Below are 21,058 nucleotides of genomic sequence, written 5' to 3' on the forward strand. Positions count from 1 at the left end.
ATGAGGAAGTTCAAAAGCTCGCTCCTACCCTTCTGTCTGGTGGGGTGAATTTGGCGTTCGTGATGCTCACAGAACGATGCTGGCTTTGCCAAAGAGCGAGGGCTGGTGTTACGCATGCTTCATTGCACAGCTCTGTCTGCCCACTGTTCAAACAAAACTGCCAGCTTCAAGGCTTGTTTGAGCAGTGACTTCAAATTGCGGGTCCCACTGGCAACACGTTAAATTCCTTCAACTCCTACCGAGACCAATGGGTAAGGAAGGTGAGCAGTAGATTGCCAAACGCCACTGGGGAAGGCCAAGTTGCACAATGTGAACCTAAGAAAACAAATACACTTTCTCGAAGGGTTCGAAACAAAACCTGAATCCTATTCCTTGGGGTTTGAACGTATTGAGCTCTTTTTGACCTGTTCTCAATCTTATGTACGTTTCAATTCAAAGGCTAAATAGATAAGAATAGTCTATGAGGTAAAAAACTGACTAAGAAATCCTGAAAGTGTTAGCGTTCTAGCAGAAATCAAGCTTTCAGGGGATGTTAGCACTCTTTGCTATCTTCAATATCATTTAAAGAGTGCAAAGTTGATTCAAAGCTCTTTAGGTTTTTCTCCTAAACGTTCTCTCATCTAGCCACATCCATTCCTCTTCTACTGGTCCGCAGTTTTCTAGTTCATGTGCTTTAGCACGATCCTGCCATGTTTGTGCTTTTAACAATATAGCAAACGCTTTACTCTACATTCTTGTTCCTGCCCCTTAGGATCATACCTTTTTCTTCCCACTGAACTCCATCTACTTTACAGTTACTACGTTCTCAAAGACGTTAAGGATAAGAGAGCAGCACATATCTTGCCAAAAGCAAAGACAGCAGACTTCTCTCCAGTTCGGACTGATCTCTGAAGCTGGACAGAAAGGAATCACTGGTAGTAGCGACATTTGTTTTAGAGAATATGTTACAGTTCACCGAACTCTGAAGGATACAAAGGAGAAAGACCCAAGAGGACTTTCCCAACTTCCTCCCAGTGGCATGACTGAAAGAAACAGAACTGGAAGGGAAACATCAGTTAAAGTGATGCAAGGCACAGAATTATGAAATGTCATCTGGTTGGTACAGGATAAGAAACTGTATCACTTTGGGTGGCTTTCATCTCCACAGGAAAATAAACAAATGTTTATGCAGCAAAGTGGTTTAGATGCTTGAGAAGGTGCAAAGTTAGAAGCACCAAAAAAAAAAAAAAAGAGAGAGAGAGAGGGAACAAAAAGTGGAATAAATGAGTAGTCAGCAACATAATAAAGATACTGAAAACAGAAGTAATCACATCCTTTTAGTGGCTTGAAGAAAGAAGCATCTTTAATAGCTAATTTGCCAATATCAGAAACCTAAATAATAAAAAAAAAATTGAATTCTTATGGGCATATATTCAACCAAGTTGATATTACTGACACATAGAGGGGAGATACACATGACCAGAATGCCAAAAACCAATATTGCTGCCTATTTAGGAAATATCAAATGAACAAAAGAAAAAGGGGAAACGGTACTACACCGAACATGGCATCGCTTGTTTACAAGTCACTGACAACTCAGGGCAAACCATCTTGGACTTCTATGGATCAGTGGCCTCACATATAAAGCACAAGAAGGAGAGGGAATACTGACCGTTAATTTACGGAAGAGATCAGAACGCCCAGGGCCTCATGCACCCCGCTTAACAACGTTAAGAACCGCCCCCACCATCACAACCCCAAAACTGTTATCACATAGGACTGAAATTTAAGGGGAGAGGAATCAGTCTGTCAATTTTGAAAGAGGCTCAGGCTTTCAGAAAATTAGAGAAGATAATTTCATAAAATTAAAATGCTGCATCTGACACAGGGGAATTCTACATTAGACCTCAGTTTGACAGGTAAAGAACAAATGAACACCAAAACAAAGACGAGCCATAGCTTAGCTACAAGTGAGCATGATTTGATTACACTTACTGTGTGCAAACAGAATGAAAAACCAGCTTGTAAGTACTTGGTGCTTTAAAAGGACCAGCTTCATATAGCTGGAAAAAAATTCTGAACTCAAGCTAAAAGAGAGAATCTGACTTGATAAGACTGATAATTTTTCAAATATGACCTCTCTAAATTCCAAAGAACTCATCTCCCAAACAAAACGGCCGCAAAGGTTAAACATAACTAGACAAAAAATTGAATCAAACTGTAACCCTCTCTTTCACACTACACGTAACAAATGGGAGAAAGGGGAGAACTAAGTGGCAAAGTTCAGAGGCAGTAATAAGCTTAAGTCGAAAGATACACATGGTTAAATGAAGCAAAAGATGCAAGGAAACCGTCTTTTCAGTACATTAGGAACAAAGAGAAACCCCAGACATAGTACAAAGTCCATTATTTGTTAGTGATGCTTCAGTACCGAGAAATCCACAAAAGGCAGAGATGTTCAACAAACAGCTTTAGAAGTCTCCAACGACCTATTCATAGGCAGTGATAAATATTCTCTATTCCAACAGTAACTAAGAACGGTAAGTGACAGCAGTCAAGGCTAGACGCCAGAGCACTTGATGAGGCTGAAGCACGCACAGGTCATCAAGGGTGTTGTCAGAAAGGACAGAATCCAGGAAAACTCCTAAGAACCATTAAGAGAGTAGGAAAGCAGGCCTTGCAAGGAAGAGCGCTGCCTCAAACCGTTATGCTTAACAAAGGCAAGTTTAGGACAATCGCAGCAGACGCCTATGCTAACCAAAAGGGGAGAGCAGAGGGCTTGTCAGTCTAGCAAAGACAGAGCAAGTGCCAGGACCTGAAAGTTAACGGCAGATCGTTTCCGCTATAAAACATAGCATCTATTTCTCATCAGCTGAGAGGAATTTGTGGAACCTCACAGCTGAAACGCGCTGCCTCCCTGACCACGTCTCAACGCAGTGACGGGAGGGTTTCCTGACGGTGCGTGCTCGTTCAAAGAGGTCTTTGCTTAGGGCAGCCCTACAGTTTGCGTCGTACGGGTTGTTTTAAGCAGCTGGAACGGGCTCTTTTCTGTCTCTACGCGAGCCCCAAAGCTTCTTTTTTTTTTTTTTTTTTTTTTTTTTTTGCGTGCGAAATCCTTCTGAACAAAACCAAACAAGACGACTGCTGGTCAAAACCAACAGGGCAGCTTCTAAAAATTCCCGTCTCTAACTTTAACAAAACATCAGTGTCCATGTCACAAGTTCCATAACGAAATCCACTTCCATACGCACTTTTGACGTTCCCAACACGCTCTCTGCTCATCTCTATTTAAAAAAAACAAAACAAAACAAAAAAACAACCGAGCGGCACCTCTTCCAGCTGGCAGACCCATCCGCACCCCGGCCTTTCCGCTTTCACCGGCGCCCGGTGCAAAGCGAGCCCCTTGGTCCCTCGGCTATTTAAACCCCCAAGAAAAGCAAAGCGGCTCAAAACATGAAGCACGGGGAAAGCAGGAAAGCAAAAAATGAAGTACCTGCCCGGGAGCGCTCGCTGTTGCGGATATCCCGAGTCCTCCCGGGGATCCAGGGCCGCCTCCGTCGCGCCGTTTACCGAAGTGGCTCCCGATCGCCGGCGCTGCGCATCCTGCGGCGGGGGAGAGCGGAGCGTCAGGCCGCGCCCGGCGCCTCCGCGCCGCCTTCCCCAAAACTTCGCCCGCGGAGCCGCCGCGGGCAGCGCAACGGGCGGGCGGGCGGCGGCGGCGGTGGGGCGGCGGCCGCCCCCGCGGGGCGCACCTGGCCCGCGCCCGCCGGCTGCTGCTGCGGCGGCGGCGGCGGCGGCGGGCGGGAGGGCGCCGCCTGCCGCGGGGCGCCCGCTGGCCTCCCGCCGCCCGCTCGCCCCCGCCGGAGGGGCCGGCCCCTACCTGGCGGCGCCGCGCTGCCTCCTCGCCCCCGCCGCCGGCGCCTCCGCCGCCCGCCGGCCGCCTCCCCTCACGGCCGCGCCGCCATCTTGCGTTTCACAAACTACTGCACTTCTTTGGCGGCGGGGGGGCGGCGAGCGAGCCGCGAACTCCCAGCGCCGCCGCCGCCGGCCGCCCGGGCCCTCGCCTCGCCTCGCCGCGGCCCGCGGCGCCCACTCGCATCCTCCCGGCGCCTCGCTGCCCCCGGGCTGCGCGGGGAGGCCGGGCAGCGGCGGCCGGAGCCTCAGCCTCCCTCACAGGGAGCGGGGGCGGAGCCGCTCCGCCGCCCCGCCCGTGAGGCGGCCGGCGGGCACCCGCCGCAGGCCCCGGCCCGGGGAGCCCCCGCGGCCCTGCCCGGGCACCTGCGGCGCGGCCCGCGGCTCCCCGCGGCGGGCCGGGGCAAGCGGCTCGGCCCCGGGCTGCGCCTCGGGCACGGGAGAAGGCAGAAGAAGCCCTGGAGGCGACAGGGAAGAAACCGTTAACGAGGCGGCGTTGGATCAGCAGCAGCTTCCACCAACTCCTCTGAACCGAGATCTCCGCATACATAGGAGGGATGTGAATCTGATATGTACCTATATGTGTACGTGCGTGTGTCTGTGTACACGTGCATGTGATTTTTTAAAGCTAGCATCGGCTTTAACCTCACAGCTTTTCCTTCTCTGCAAATCTGAGATTGCGTTAGCGACGGCCAGTCTGTCACCAAAGCAGGGAGTTAGCGTACGGCCCAGCACCCCCGCGCCGGGCTCGAACAAACTGGCACAGAATTAAAGGTTGGTTTTTTTTTTTTGGGGGGGGGGGGGGAAGGGAACTATAAAACCAAATAACGTGGGTTTTTTTATACCTCCTATCAGAACTTGGGGAAAGAGGACCTCTTCAGTTAATACGCCCCTCAACGGGTTAGTCAGGCTTTAGTTTAACTCCTGCCACACGCACTTTTTGAAACGTTCTGTTTAACATACTAATCTTAAGCAGTAGTTTGCAATTTGGGGTCACACTAAAATTTAAGTTTCCTCACAGTAGGAAGAAAAAAAAAAAGCAATAGCATCACACCAACCTTTAAGATTTACACATCTATACATTTTTAAAACAATATAGGTACTGTTTCCTGCTGAGGCTAGCAGTACATAAAAGTTGAACCAAAACTCTGAAGTTTTGAGCAGAACACTGTTTCTGATTCTTCGTTTGCCATGCTTTTTTTTTTTTTTTTTAAAAAGTTCAAGTAAGAAATTTCCTAGTTACCATACAATGAGCTAGCAGCGACTCCCTGGTGAAAGGTGCATTTTGGATGTCAGGCTTTCAACTTCACCTTGAAGTGGTAAAAAAGGATTTTTTTGCTTCAATAATTTTTTCCCTCTCCTCTCCCTGGAGGATGAAAGCTTCCTGTTGTCCACTGAACGTGTCCTCTACTGTGGCTTTCAGATTCAGCATCAGCATACAGCGTTTTTTCGCTTACATACACATGCACTCTTGAAATCTGGAATTTTTATTTTCCAGGTACAGGTGAATCCTGGACAACACTTGCATCCGTAACATACCCAAGGAAACAACTGAACTAAGTTATATTGTAGGTAAATACAGGCAAATCATATGCCAGGTAAGTTGCATGTTTTATGACTGAAGTAGATGTAATTGTTAAGATAAGGAAGTAGTGTACTATGCATAGAAGGACACATGTCTCAGTGGAGGCAGAAGTTTATTAGACCGGCCTAAGAAGGTGAGCTGCTGCTTGCTTGCTCTAGGATGCTAGCTAGCATCCCAAAACTTTACCCTGCAGAACTCAGCTATAGGAGAAGGGCGATCGTATAGTTAAAGCAAAAAAGGAGGAGAGAAGGACAAAGAGACAGTGTCTACTCTTTCAAGCTTTCCAGAAGCTATTTCCAGTCTTCCTTCTCATAATTTCTCAGCCTCACCCCCATTATACAGGATTTTAAAAAAAGTAATCTTGGAGAATAAAGATCAGCAAACCATACAGACCAATCCTGCCAAAAATCTATGACAGCCACCAACTAAGTTGGAGATCAAGCTAAGGCAAGATGAGATGGATTCCTTCATCCCTCAATATACATTTTCTTCCTCTCATGTTTGCTTCTGCCATATAACTGATTACCCCATTCTTGGTTTAACTGTTCATATAAAGTACTTGCACTTAAAATACCAGTGTAAGTCTTAAGACTTACAAGTAAGGTTTTTAATGCTCAAATTATTCTACAATTAAAACTGACAAACTCAAATGATGATTCACTTTTTAATAATATACATCCAAACACTACCGACAGAAGAAAAATTCTGCATAGTACACAAATGTTTGGGCACACATTGAAGAGAAAAAGATACGAAAACTAGAAAACTTACATTCAGAGATTGCACAGTTAGGCATTCAGTATCACTAGGTGTTATGTCATATCACATACACAACAGCAACATGATACACATACTTTATTGTACTTGTTATATATTTTCATTTTCAAAAAAATTTAGACCATCTTATTCTCAACTGCTTTTAAAAATAACTGTCAAATTAACTTAGAATTTTTTTTCTTCTGGATTGAAGAGGTATCCATCTTCAATAAAGGGTATTGCTTTAGTATTATTTAAATATATTTATCAGCAATAATGTATTTAGTTTTAGGTAATACACAAACATAATACTCTCCAGAAGACCAGAAAACTATTTACAATTTAATTCCACTGTAAGCCACCTACACGTGCAATTAACAATTTATATTAAAATTCTATTCCGTGGTATCAAGATTGTCAGTATTACAAGCAAGACTAAACTTTACTTTAGAATCTGTAGAATCTTGCTTTCTGGGTTTTTTTTTTTTTTTTTTTTTTTTTGGACAGTTAAGCAAAATATGTCGTAGCAAAAATACTTACGTTTGTGGAAACAATGTTCCTCCCACACACTTTCTTTAGGTTGTTAATTTTATGAAAGCCACTTGAGGTGCTATCAGGTGATTAAAAAAATTACATCTGAACCAGATTAAGAGGTTTCTAAAGGATTTACTTTTCATATATCAGAATAAGATTTGTTTTAAAGCCTTTATGTAATATACAATGGAACATACAGCACCACAGATGACTTCAGAAAAATATACTCTAACAAGTTGGAAGAAGATGATAAAAGTGTATCAAGTTTTCCAATGTTTTATTTTAAAAGAGGCACTTAGAGTACCTGGAAGATGCTCAAATCTACAAAGTTCCAAAGGCACTGACAAACATATGTCACAAAAAAAGACGACAAAACTTTAAGGCAACGCATATTGGAAAAGAAAGCTGAACACACTGATCTCAACAGATCATGTATAATCCTTCTGTCCAGATTTACTATCATACAATAATGTATAGGACAAAAATATCAAATAAAAGCAGTTAAAGGACTTTATTTGAGCCTTTTTAATATACTTTAAGATATATTTGTTTTATATATGTATGTATACATAATATATATATTTAGAAGTACTTTTTACTGAATTATACACAGGTAACAGAACAGCATGCAATGAAAATAAAACATTACGGAGCAGAAATCAAGTATTCTGAAGATCACATTACTGAGCACAACGGAAGGTTGCAATTTCTTTCTTCATTTCCTAATAAAAAAAAAAAGAAAACAAACTAGGAATAAGCGTGAACAAAAGTTTAAGAACCCTGCTGTTTATTTCTTCATACGAAGTTAAAGGATCTGTAAATACATACAACTGTTGGTGATATTTAGCAAGAACACGTGCTGAAGCCGTCACAATGTTTTTATATTCTCTGTAGCTTCCGAGGCATTGCTGCGTGTCCAAAATAGAATAGGATACAGAGCCTGTATCAACAGTTGTTTCAACAATTAGGAAGGCGATCCTTCCTGAGAAGTCACAACTGAAAGCTGAAAAAGTTACTCTGTGCACGCTGAATAATTAATTTACGGTAGCTACTCGCACAGCACATTCAGAATAGGAGAGACTGTGTTTAAAGCTAAAGAAAGAAGTAGAAAACAAAGAAATCCAGTCACCTTTAATTTGAGCATTACGATTTAAGTTCCAGAAGCTCACAAGCCCTGGGATAACATAAATAAATTCCCTTGTCAAGCTAAAGCATGACATTATACTGGATGAGAAAGGCACATTTTTCAGGCATGGCCTCCTTGAATCCAAATAGTCCTCGCTGTTGCACAATCAGAACAGAGCGTCCGTTCTAACTCTTTTATCAGATGTGAAACAAGAGATCGAGATGACCAGTGCCTAAACGAAGAGGCTTCCTCTTTTTAAGGTAAACTGCAGAAGAGCAAAGAATTTTATCTATTCTCTCACACAGGCATCTCAAAGACAAACGGGTTTGTGTCTCTTGGATCTGCAGACTGCATTTCCAACAAACCTAAACCAACTCAATAGTGAGAATGCCTGACTTGGACCATGGATGCCTCCTGAAGACTTGCTGAATTCTGACAACTCATAAATCCTCTCTTACAGGAAGAGATCAGAGAATCTGAATAATTACCCAAAAACCTGCATAGGCAGAAACCTCCCGTTATGTCAAATTAAAGATGCTTGAACTTGCTAGTTAAGAAGAGATTATGGTGGGACTAAAGCTCAAACTCCTGCTTTGTTTCATACTTATTGTTGAAGAAGGGAACGACTAAGCATTTCCATGTTTGACTGCCTGTAGGGGGGAGAAAGAGGAAGCAGTAGACTGAGAACAGCACCCTCCTTTCATGACCCCCCCACCCCTAAAGCAAAAAAAAAAAAGAAAAAAAAAGAAAAAAATAAAAGCTATTCACAGACTCTAAGGTTAACGGCTTTGAAGGAGTTGTGTGTGTGGAACCATTGTCTTCAAGTTCAATCTTTTTCCTGCCAAAACTGCCAACAATTATGCCAAATATAACAATGGTTTTGCAATATGGATAAATGTCTCCCAGACAGAAATGAACAAGTCTTACAACAGACAACTAAGCAGTAAAGAGATTAATAATAAGCATGATATCCAGAATGCATGCATACTGTGTAACATTGATAGAATGCTATATATAAAAATAAAAAAAATACGTTAAAAAAAATTACCTTTACTAATTCGGTTTTGTCATAATCTTTCCGATGTCGGTAAATACACTGACTGAGCACAGCATATAATTTTTCCAAGTGAAATATATTGAAGTTCTTAGTTATCTCACTGACAAAATTCAACAGTTGCTGAAGAAAAAACATGGAGACAACACAAGTTTAAAATAGCATGAGATCTTCTCAACAGGCTCTTCCAGTTTTCAGAAGCTAAACAGTAACAATACAACACAACTGACATCCTACTTTCTTACATTGTTAAAAAAATGTGAGTAACACTTCAGAGAACAGATTAAATGTTGCACCAGATTTCACTGGGGGAAATGAGTTAATTTTTCATACTGCAGAGAAAAAAGGCAGCTTAAATTTCAGGTAATATTGTATTACTAAACAATCACACTTCAATGAGAATAATCGCAAGTCAACTTCTTCCAGAACAGCAGGAAACATGGTCAAGTTTGTAGAAGAGATGCTGCCCAAGCAAAGCCACTGTTGCATTTCATTAGAGAAAGTGTTGCTGCAATGCAGGGCACTGTAAAATGAAGGTTTGAAAGACAGGCTACAGATCTTCTAGATACAGCTGTGCTAGCTGGAAATGGCAGCATCCTTACATGATTATCTTCACCCATTAGCTGAACGTTTACCGTGCCTACAACATTGCTGGCAGAACAGACTGCTCAAGTGCCTGAAGCAGATCAGGAAGCAAAGTTAGATCAGTTAGCTCAAACCTACCCTTAAACAGGTGGGTGGATAAAGTAGCAGAGTGACTTTGCCTGTAGCAGATTACCAGTCTCTCACACAGTCCTTTCCCTTGCCAAAGACGAGGTGATAATCTCCAGCAAAGTAATTGTGACAAGCTAGCGGCAGCACCTTCTTCCACTGCCAGAGCGGTTCAGTATCTGTGTATGGTGTGAAGCTGTCAAAATGTACCTTAAGACAGCAGCCATGCCAAATGAAAATACTACTGCCCACAACTGCCAAAACTCTGCTTCCCTCGGATCAATGGAAAAAATGTTCACGTGAGTATTCCCATCAACTTAACTTCAGGAAACAGCCTGTGAGAATAAATGACTAACTTGCTAATAAATGACTAACTTGCTAATTAGTCTATTTGACTGAAAGAGGTTAAGTAACAATCAATACAAGGAACGTAACCATCGGATATTAGGAAGCCAAAACCACTATAAAGGAATCCAATCTTTTCAAGCAGCTCATGCTGAAATCAGAAGGCAGCCTGATAAACTTGAGGTACCTTGGACACATTATTCACCCTAATGAAAAACTGCAAATAGTTCAGTGACAGCCAGTGAGCAGGTAGCATAAATAGCCCCGAGAACTTTGTGAGCTAGTAGAAAATGAGAACCACTTCAGCCTTTCAGTCTTATGCATATTTCTATTTGGTTTGCTTCACAGTAGCACAAAACGCCAAAGACGAGACAAAGTCCGAAGCCACAGAAGTGCTCATCTCCCCCCAAGTGGTAAGATTTCTCCTGTTATTCATTCTTTGAAAAAGCTTATCAGCTGGAACATTAGCAAAACACAACATACAGGCAAAACAAAACAAAAAAAGCTTAGAGCGCTTTCAGTTGCCGCAAACAGCGAGCGAGGCATGCGAGGTTGTACAGTCAGCCTCCCTGGTGAAACTGTTCCTAATTGTTGCCGTACACTTACACTACATACTCTCCAATGCGTTCATGGAGTTCTACTAACAAAGAAACCACGCCCAAAGAAACCTTATGTGAAAGTTTATCTAGCCTATTCAACAGAGCTCAGTTCCAAAGAGGATTCCCTGTATGAGTAGCTAGTTCCAATGGCACCAATATTAATGAAATATGGTTTCTAGAAAAGCCGTGTTTCACAGCTGACAACTCACGATGACCGTAGCTCTCCTCATAGCCAAAACATTTCAGTGCTCTACTGTACGGTTTCTCTAGTGAGCAATACCTTAGGAGCACATGCTATTAGTGTCCTGACTCTGAGAAAAACCTACATGGATTCTCTACGTACACAGCCACGGACCAGAGAAAAGCTTAAAATATGTTTCCTTAGGAAGCGAGGTTTAACGTTAGTTTCATCTCTACAAATCAAGCCACTGCTTAAAGATGCGAGAAAAAGCTATGTTTACAAGCCTCTTTATCAAAGAGCATTCCTATCTGGTCACATTTTCCCTACACAGCGGAAACATTCACATAATACTCCCTTCGCACAGCAAGCGAACAGCGGCCCTTCTCCATTTTGGGCCTGCCTCCAGGACTTCTACCTGGCAATTTTCTTAAGATGCTCGTTCTGCTGTCCCATGAAGTTCAGGTTCTTCATTTCAACCTCTGCAGTGCAAGCAGAGGAGCCCTCTTTTACCCTCCTGCAGTTAGGCCCGCTTGTAACCACTTTTGCGACTGTAGCCTAGGATTACTACTGCCCTTCTATGAGGGACTAACAAACCCTTATTTACACTGTATAGTATATCAAGGCAAAATTGGAATGCTACGTTTTTGAAGAATTTCAAAAAAAAAAAAAAAGGTATTTGCCCATGATTAGCTTTATTTCAATTCAGACTGCTAACTTCGGGTTTAAAATAATCACTGCTAGAAATAAAAGTCCTTTTTGTGTTCCTAGTACAAAGTATGTAAAAACACCCAGACCCATCTAAAAGCTGTGAAGATAATGTTAATAACTAACAGTACTAGCTGGCTGTTAGTTGACTCTTTTAACATTGAAGAAGACCCTTCTAACTTAAAAGATTAGCAAGAGAATCTGGTCTCCTAAAAGTTCACCAAAAGCCAGAACAGCAGTCCACAGCAATCTGTATCAGGTGTGGAAACAAAACAGCCATAGTCTGTTATAGACAGAATTATTTCACAACCTATATATCCTTCCAGTAAATTGTTTTAATTGGCAATGGTTGATAACTGACCTAATTTACAATTACACACATAACAAGACGACTTCCTACTTTGGTATGAAGAAAACTAAAGAACAGACATACCTTAAGATCTTTGTAATCCACAATAAGTGGGGAAGCGGGCTCTGCGAGAATTTCCATAGCTTTCTCGACACTCATAAGCTGCTGCTGTTCTACCTGAGAACGTCTAGCCCGAGTCATGTGAAGTACACAAGTATCTGGAATGCAATAAATCTCTTTAAGTCACGATCTCTGTTTATCTGGCATACAGTATCAATCAGGTATCCCACAACCGGTACACGATCTCTCCCTACAGTGACACAGAACTGTTATTTGTTCACTGAGAAATACTTGACTTCTACTTTATATCCAGCAAAAGAATAGAAAATAAAAATTAGCAACTGAGATAAAAAGCAGTGGCAGTGAAAAAGGCACGGTAAGAGCAGAAAAAAAAGTTAGTCATGTGTTGCCCATTATAGCACTACACAGTTAGAGAAGTTGAAAGCAATTTAGGTTAGGAAACACATCTTACATTAGAAGCAAGCATCAGGACCTAAGTCTTCTCTGCCACATACGACTGGATCTACACTGCTTGAGGCACAGCTTTTTTTCTTAAGCTGCTCATTATCAGAAAGATGCTCATACAATAAAAGAAAGCAAATGATTGTCATTTTTCAAGTAGATAGAATTACAAAAACTGACTTCAGAATCAAGAGAACAGCAGCTCAGGAAAACTATGAGTTTGCTAGCATAATTAGAGGGACAGCATCATTAAGAAAGAAACATAGTGCACTGATTTTTAAAGGGAAATATAACAGAAATAACAGAATGAAATTAAAGAAGGGTAACATTAGTAAATAGTGCAATCCCCTCAACAACAACAAAAAAGTAGCTAAATGGCCTGCTGGACCTTTCACTTACCATTTGAATCGCCCTCTTCAAAACTTTCTGTTATTTGGGAACCAGAAATTTCACTTCTCTTTTTTAGCTCTAAATATCGAGGAAACTTGGCACTCTCCTTTTCAAAACCAGATTTAGCCACCTCAAAGACAATTTTCTCGTTTTCTGTCTCAGATTTATTTTCATAGCCATTTGTCTGTCGTTCTTGAAGAACATTTTCACTTTCTTCCACACAAGAATCTTGTAGGAGCTCAACTTCAGTTTGATCCACGTTAGAAACATCGTTTTCCACACACTCTTCTCCACCACTCTCTACTTCATCTTGGTCTTCTTCTGGAATTTTATTCTCTTTATTGAATTGAAAAATCTTTCTCCTCTTTGTTATACTACCTGAAGACCATTTGTTCTTTCTACGTTTTCTTTTTGACACAGCTGCAATAAGATATTAGAAAAAGCAACCCAAAACATTACCAAAGCAGCTTCTTCTTCAAAATCTAGCATCCTCATCTTACTTGAAATACAAGGAAAACAAAGGAACTGAAATACTGTCTCATGACATACGTATGTCTAAGGAAAGGGTTGCAAGTTAATACACTCAATTTGCTATTAGAACAATCAACTTGAAGATCTCATACACAGAAAATTCCTACTTTAGCCTTGCTTTGTAGTCACATTTTCCGTCTATGAGGTAAAGTTGCTTACTCTCTTTATTACGTGAACTAATACAGATGCACAGCAGAAAAGCCTTTGGAGACAAGCTCTTCTTCAAATGTCATAAAACCAGTAAGCGTCAAAAGCTGAATACATGTTGGGAAGAGTTAAAGAGAGACAATTTCAAGGGGATATTTGAAGGATAAAGAAAACTCTCAGGAAAGATTACACCTCATGTGCTTTCTGATTCAGGTAACCTTGTTTTAAACAAACTTTGTATTTATGCCTTCCAGAAAAAAAAAATCACCACTCTTTCTATTCATGGAATATTGCACAAAACATATGGCTGAAATTCATGGCAGAATTTCCACCCGTGCCACTGAGACCAGCAAATTTCACACCGTATCACGCCCTTTAGTTGAAAGGAAACCAAGTCCTTTGTTCTTTCACACGCTTCTTGTAGGAAGAGAGGACAGTGAAGAAATCACGATCTTCTCTTCACATATCTTATTACTCTTGCTCCCCTATTTTTTCCCCTTTATTTTGCAGGTCTAATCCTTTCAACTGGAAATCACAGTAAGAAGTATTGCTATTTCTATTTTTGGCATGGGAGAAGGAGGAAGGAAGGAAAGAAAGAAGGAAAGGAAAAGGAAGCAAAAAGGAAAAAAATATACTGTTTCCTTTAATTAGAATAACGAGAATATTCAGAAACAGCCACATACAACATTTTCTATTTCAAGAGTTAGCAATTTAGGGGCCATTAAACATCAGCTGGTTCATTAAAGACAGGTGTTTTACAAGGTAAACCAAACACTGCTCTTAGACTTTAATTCATAACCCTGTTGAGTGAAACGTCCTCTGGATTAACCTCGCCTTTTAAAGTAAATTCAAAAATGTAATGCTTCTGGTGTAAAGAACCTGGCACCACAGAAACCTGTTACGTCACAAGAATAGAGAAAATCTCAGTGGCATTAGCAATTTCACCCAGAAAGTCTGGAGAGGGGAGGAAAAAAACTAAAATAAAAAAAAGCAACTTGCCATTAGACAGGGGTGTACTGGAATCTACAGGCACCACAGGCATCTTTGTTTTTTCATTACACTTGTGATCAGTTTTCTTACAGCCAGAAACAGAGTCCTGCTTTGGCATCACATAGTAGTAAGATGGAGCATACTTTGAAGAGCTGCAACCTTTCAATAAAGAACAGGTGACAAAGAATTTTATCTTGCGTTTCTGGTTACAAATACTGAGACAAATCTTAAAATCCTTAGGATTAAAACACACACCTCTTTTCTTGCGAGATTCTTGAATTTCTTCACAAAGTTGTTCAAAGTCTTCATCCATTTCTTCCTTTACTATGGCATATGCAGCATCTCTCAGAGTACAAGCTCTGTGTCTAATGAGACGATCTGCAATTTTATAGTCAGAACTGAATATTTTCTACCAGCTAGTGAAATCCTTTATTGTGATCATAATGAAAAGATTAGCTCTTTTCACAGTTAGGTTCGGAAAGTTATTTCAGTGAATGTTTTTAGCATAAACAACAAAAAAGTTAATAATCAAGGCAGAGGTACTACTTATTAACACCAGTATCACGTAATTTCATCCCAAAGTAGTTTAATGCTACAGTATTTTTACAAACTGGCAAGAAATGCTCTCTGTGGATGTTTAAAGTGATCTAATCCAAAGTCCATTGTCCACAGACAACACTTATCAATCTATACATTTTAAAAGTTGTCTAAATTAGGGATAAAGACACATCCTCACCTCCAGGATCTCTATCTGGGTTGTATTCTAACGCATTGCTACAGATTAGATCAATATCTTTCAGAAAATCTCCTGCAGTTAGATATTGGTGCAAGTCAATTTTAGAGAGAACTGTTGAAAGATCCATTGGCTGTTTAATAACTGTGACATAATCAGGTACCTACAAATTAAATATACGTGTTCAGAGACTTTATTAGACTTACACAGTATCTACCAAAATTAATTATTGTAATAAATGCAAATATATGACTTCTTAAAAAGCCTGAGTATTTGTGACATATCAGAAGATGCTAAAATTAACCGGTTAGCTTCTTGAAAATGGAAGGGCTCTTTCAATGGCTTTGAAGAGACAGACTGGAAGGGAAAAGCAAAGCAGCAGGAAGGTCAGAAGCATACGTGGGACAGAGAAGGGAACAGACACCTAGAGTAGGATTCGTTTCACTTAGCTTCAGAAAATCACAGTAAACGCACTTGAGTAAGCCACCCGTGATTGTCTTTGTTCTTTGCAGCAAGAAATAGGCTGCATGAATTGCACCTTTGAAATATCTATTCGAGGTATCTACTTTAGGATGAGAGATCTGAACCAGAGGAGCCTATTTCTTTACTCAGACCATAAGAAGAGCCTAATGACTAATTTAGATGAGGACACCTATATTTGTTTAGATTATTCACACCTCAAGACCCTGGAAGGAAAGGGAAAGACAAGTCAGTGGATGCCGAAGGGAAGAGGACCTTGCTGATACGCGGCCATATTAAAAGTACACCGGACTTTGAAGTATATACCTCTAGCTTAATAGACTTATTCAATAAATTAAATGAGGAAAAAAAGGGACTTATTAAATATTTGGTAGAAGGGTGAAACCACGTGACATTTACGGCTGATCTCATACTGGGGAGCCACACACAAAAGTGGAGAATAAACTCTTTAAATCTATTTTGCAAATGGCTGCTGCTACTCCTGTTCCCATAGAAACTACTGACAGTCTACAAAAATGTAGCAAGAGCTTCAAGTTTTATTAAAACAGACCTATAAATATTGTTTGTAATTATAATGAGAGAGACCTCTATGCTCTTCTGTGTTGTAACGTGCCTACACATCAAAGCCTTTTCACGAGCAAACTGTGCTGATATCTCGTCTAACTTTCTAGACGGAAACCAGAGATTTCAGTGAATACTCAAATAACGGACGTTTGAGAGCCTCAAGGAGTCAGCAAAACTAAAAGCAAAACACACTTTCTGCTCCTTGAAAGAATCCTATTAGTACAGTGCTAAAAACAAAGATAAACGTTCCTCTAAAGAACACACAAACACTGGGCAATTATAAATACACACAGACAAAATGGTATTACAGATCATCGCTAATTTACCTCCTCTAGGTCAACAGGCTTTGTGAAGACCCTGAAACGCCTGTCAACAGCAAGTCTATGAGTAACATCCCTTAAGAAAATCCTAAGTTCACGAAGTGTATCCTCCTCTTGCTCCTCCAACTGTTTTATTTCTTCCTCTGTTAGTTGTCGAGGCTCGGGTGGCGGTGCCACAGGCAGTACTTCCAGGGCCTGCCAAACTTAAGTTAATTGGAAAAGTTTAGCCAATTTATGGTGCTCGAATACAAGCATACAAAAAGCTATTTATAGAAAATCTATTACCAAAACAAATACTATATGGCTGTTAACGTACAGTTAGCAAAGTTTTATTTGTAGAATATCCTCACCTGCTTTCTTTTTCGATGCAGGAGGTTTGGCGGCTTGATTTACAATCAAGTCCTCAAAAAACTTTCTTCTTTCTTCTTTCCTAGGCAACTGGATATTGAAAACTTCTCCATAATCATTAATAAACAAATCTTGTATCTAAGGCATAAGAAGGAAAGACATTTCAGATACAAGACCACTGAAATTCATATTCTACTCCAAAAAGATGAACACCTGTTTAAATTAAGGTAAGTAATGATCTGAATAAGAAAAACTGTGTAAAGTTATCTTCCTGGCATTAAAAGGCTAGATTTTCTTAGGTTAGCCGAGCAAATAAAATATCCTTTTTAAGGAAAACCTCTAGAATTAAAGCTCAATGAAGGTACCATATGATTCACTGATAAAGTGATGACATTTACCACCTCTGAGATTACTTATTTTGTATTTACTTGCCTTGCTGCCCTTTAGTTTGAGAACCCTTATTAGTAGCCACAGAGGGGACAGGAAGGGTTCAGCAAATAAGTGGGGGTTCTTTGTTTTTTCTTTTTTTTTTTTTTGGGGGGGGGGGAAAGGGTTGTCTAATTTAAATTAAGGTTTCTGAGGTTGCATGCTTCCAAGTTTTATTCCATTTTTCAATTTCTACTAGCAAAAGGAGGAGGAGGAGTTTCAATATTTATTTTAGAAGGAATCTATTAACAGTACGAAAGCTTCTGTGCAAATTCTAAGCTGAGCACTTTGAAAGCATTTGATGATCAACACATCCAGTTCAGATTTTTTACGCATAACCGAGACAAAATAATCAGAACAAGAACAGCCTGTTTCATATTTTAAACACCTTACTTTAGTGCAAGCTCTCAGAGCTCTAGAAAGTTAAGGATGTACTCTTACTGAACTTTGCTTAGGAAGACAACTAAGTACATGTTGAAGTCGCTGGAATTATTCTCTTAAGTAAATTTTTACATCTGTCTAATAAGCATGTGTGTGGAAAACCAGGGAAGTGAATCTCAACTTAGGAAACACTTTAGACAAATGTTTTCAGTACTGTTTTCTGTCTAAGCAAATTTAAGAGATTCAGTAGGGTGTCCTAATAATAAAAAGCATCCATTTGCTTAAGAGAGCACAGTATTCAGATGCTCAAGGGATTCATAAATTAAAATGAAACTGAATAAAAGTAGGAAAAGTATTGATAGAAATACCTCTTTTGGAAGATCTGCATGACATACATCTGATGTTGCAAGCAACAAAATTGGGGCAAACGTTGGAATGTTCTGTAATAATGTTGTAAAAGTAGCTTTCAGTGCAACTCCAACTGTCTCCCACCATAAATGGATATGCGGAATATAAATTATACTTGGTGCTGTCCTCTGAGCTTCTCGGATCAACTAGTAAAATGAAAGTTTTGGTAAGAATAATGAACCAGGCAGAATAGGCAGCTAATAAATAACTGTGTATCGATCAAACTATCCTACAAAATAAAAGTACCTAAAGACAAAGTGCCAAAGCCAACCAACAAAAAAACCCCACTTGTTAATAATAGGATAAAATTCCTACTTGGACTCCATTATAGACAAAGCTACACACACAGAAACAGATTCGAATCACTGCCTCATTTCAAAACTACTTAGGTGTAAGTTGACTTCCAAAGAGCCTCACAACTCGATTAATGTCACGATGGGCTCCAAAAACTAACACCAGCCCTTCGGAAAGATGTATTTAAGTGGGTAAATTGCTACACCGCTGTGACTACGCAGTTTTCAATTCAGGACGGGCTTGTATCCCAGTCAGTTTGGAGCACAGGCAGAACAAACAAAAAGGCCTATGTGAAAAGGCGAGGGCTGACCCTGTAAAGAAACCCAGTTATAACTTTTAATAAAGGATAGAGGTTACCAATCTTCAGCCTGTCTGAATAGCTATATAGCTTGCAGTCTCTTGATTCCAGACGATCCGTCAGACCAGATTACATGCTCTGGAAGATCACAAGCCATTGCCTGCAGCTGGTAGGTACCTCAATCACGTGAACGGACGTGAATCTACCACACGAAGGAAGTAGCAAGTGTCCTTTCACATGATGAATCGCTCTGGGCACCTTTTCAGGTGATCAACAGCTGGGCAGGTCTGGTCACAAAATGGAAAGTACTAGGAGTATATCTACGCGCTGACTAGACGCTGCAGTTATATGACCACAGATGCAACCATCACATAACCAAAAAGTAAACGTCCCTCTTATGTGACAGATGGGTATCCAGCCATATAACATCTGTCCTTACTTGTGCAGCTCTCAAATGCTTCTAATAAAAGGTCAAAATATTATAACACAGTGATGAAAAAAGAACAAAATATATTTCCCGTCCAAAAATAAAAGGGAACAAAAGAGCACTAAATCTATTTATACTGTATTTTTCTATTTAAGATATTAGTGTACCAATAAAAGCGTTCTGGGAGTTTAAGTGCTTTTACTGCATATGCTGCAACAGTACAAGCTGTATATTTATAAGAAAGAAAAGCAAGTCATTTCTTTCCCGAAAAACCTTGACTGCATTACACTATTACTAAACAAAAACCAGCCAAACAAACAAATGGCTAGAAAAAGTGCATGACGTGCAATCAGGCCGACACAGAGCCACCTACTGGAAGGATCAAGTCTTAGGAGGCAACAAAAACAACTTCTGGATCCCACCGAGGTCAGCAGGAATTCTTGCCATAAAGAGAGGTTTACCGGCAGCATCTTTCCGCTTCCTGAATATCTAGCTATATCCTTACTGTTTAACGTGGAACAGTGAACATGGTCACGTACAAAATCCTTATTCTATATCACTCAGCATAAAAGAGAGTATTTTCAGACACAAATAAACATAACACAAAGCACGTTAAAACCAGGTCACCGCTATTAAAACAATGAATTTCACTTACCTCACTGAGCAGTTTACATACAGTCAGTGAATCTCATGAGATTAAAGAGAAAAAAAGATACCTGTGCACATGTTTCTTCTGGTGATGTGACACTAACAAACAGAACTGACAAGTCCAGTGTATAAACCGCAAACTTTTCCAAAGCATGTATTACTGCAGGTGCCAAGTGAGAACCCTGTCCGTATCCTGGCTCTCCAGCTAGTAAGAGCCTCGGCCTGTAAGATGTTGGCTGGTAACAAGCATTTCTAGAACAACAATTAGAAAACAAGAAGTTTAAAAATCAAGTAATGAATACAGACATAGATGTTACTTTTCTCTGTACTTTTTTTTTTTTTTTTAAACTCTCCACATTCTAACTAGTAGTAAGCTGTTCTGTGATCAGGAAGACTACTAAATCCCATTTGCTTAAAGATTCACACCATACAGCCCCTGAGCAATCCCACTAATCCCCACCTTGTCTGCTGTTTGGTTGGCTGGGTGAGTAATAGCCCCTAAATCATACGTGGTGACTGTCCAACCAAACACTCACAGGACAACCGGTCAGTTACCTGATACGGGGGAGAATGATCATTTTCTCCCTCAGCACACCAGCTGGATCTCTTCACTACCTATGAGCTAGATCTTGGGCTTAAATAGCTCCGAGATCTCTACATCTGCCAAATTTAGCTGAAATTGGTCAACAGTTATTGAAGAAGGTGGGAAGGAAGGAGCAGAACTTTTCAGGAAAAAAAATTAACACGGGCACTGAAACACATTAGCTGTATCTGAAGATGTGCAAAATTGTATTGGTTAAATTACAAGTCTTATGTACTTAATGGTAATGCCGTATTTAATTCAGTCATTCCAATTGTTTCATCTTTCCTTGTGTGCTGTTTACTACCAACCCAAATCGGAAATAAACTTCCCAATAATCTTGCTTTATTAGGAAATGCGTTTGTGAACAGCGTTTGTTTTTTGTTGCCGCAATACTGCAGTACCTCTTCTGGCTCAAGTCAAAGATCTCACACAAATTTTTCTTTACTCCCTCATTGACCACCCCTCACACTTGCAACAGCCAAACCTGTTTACAAAGATCCAGCAATCTGAATTTGAATCTAAAAGGAGGCAGGTATTTACCTGTTAAAGTTGAGGAATTTTTCCTTTTGTCTACCAGGCATTTTATGAGACAGCTTATCTTCAAAGACTGAAGGTGACTCCTCATCACTATAGATCGAATCATTTTTCAAAATATGGTTTATACCATCTGAAAGACAAGAGGGGGTTGTTAACTTTCCTGAATAATTTGCATCTCTCTCGTGCTCTAATACA

General features: G+C 40.4%; 2 protein-coding genes and 1 long non-coding RNA gene across 13 annotated transcripts in view; 1 reads left to right on the plus strand and 2 right to left on the minus strand.

The window, feature by feature from the left end:
• ZHX1 (zinc fingers and homeoboxes 1) overlaps window positions 1-4,035 on the minus strand; it is a 28,485-nt gene extending 24,450 nt beyond the window's left edge. For all 3 annotated transcript variants that reach the window (XR_011139312.1, XR_011139311.1, XM_068933210.1), the window contains exons 1-2: window positions 3,860-4,035; window positions 3,473-3,582 (exon numbers count right to left, since the gene is read on the minus strand). The gene's annotated coding sequence lies outside the window, so the exon portion shown is untranslated. The remainder of the gene's footprint in view (window positions 1-3,472; window positions 3,583-3,859) is intronic.
• Window positions 4,036-4,241: 206 nt separating this feature from the next.
• Window positions 4,242-19,285, plus strand: LOC104149179 (uncharacterized). Of its 3 annotated transcripts, XR_011139315.1 has the most exons (6): window positions 4,252-4,665; window positions 5,390-5,489; window positions 10,351-10,415; window positions 13,465-13,639; window positions 16,948-17,088; window positions 18,780-19,285. It is a non-coding gene; the product is annotated as an uncharacterized lncRNA (long non-coding RNA). The 3 variants fall into 3 exon arrangements; XR_011139314.1 differs by lacking the exon at window positions 13,465-13,639 and having other exon boundaries at window positions 18,766-18,903; XR_011139313.1 differs by lacking the exons at window positions 10,351-10,415; window positions 13,465-13,639; window positions 16,948-17,088; window positions 18,780-19,285 and adding an exon at window positions 7,380-8,651 and having other exon boundaries at window positions 4,242-4,665.
• Window positions 6,127-21,058, minus strand: part of ATAD2 (ATPase family AAA domain containing 2) — a 38,869-nt gene continuing 23,937 nt past the window's right edge. For 3 of the 7 annotated variants that reach the window (XM_068933213.1, XM_068933215.1, XM_068933216.1), the window contains exons 17-28: window positions 20,867-20,993; window positions 19,812-19,995; window positions 18,037-18,222; window positions 16,864-16,999; window positions 16,520-16,716; window positions 15,153-15,312; window positions 14,672-14,794; window positions 14,426-14,575; window positions 12,758-13,168; window positions 11,921-12,054; window positions 8,941-9,069; window positions 7,501-7,706 (exon numbers count right to left, since the gene is read on the minus strand). In XM_068933213.1, coding sequence (XP_068789314.1) covers window positions 7,635-7,706; window positions 8,941-9,069; window positions 11,921-12,054; window positions 12,758-13,168; window positions 14,426-14,575; window positions 14,672-14,794; window positions 15,153-15,312; window positions 16,520-16,716; window positions 16,864-16,999; window positions 18,037-18,222; window positions 19,812-19,995; window positions 20,867-20,993 — 2,009 coding nt within the window. In that variant the 3' untranslated portion in view covers window positions 7,501-7,634. The other 4 variants (XM_068933214.1, XM_009682686.2, XM_068933219.1 and 1 more) reach the window with 3 other exon arrangements.

Source organism: Struthio camelus, chromosome 2, assembly GCF_040807025.1.
Source record: "Struthio camelus isolate bStrCam1 chromosome 2, bStrCam1.hap1, whole genome shotgun sequence".
NCBI classification, from domain to species: Eukaryota; Metazoa; Chordata; class Aves; order Struthioniformes; family Struthionidae; genus Struthio; species Struthio camelus.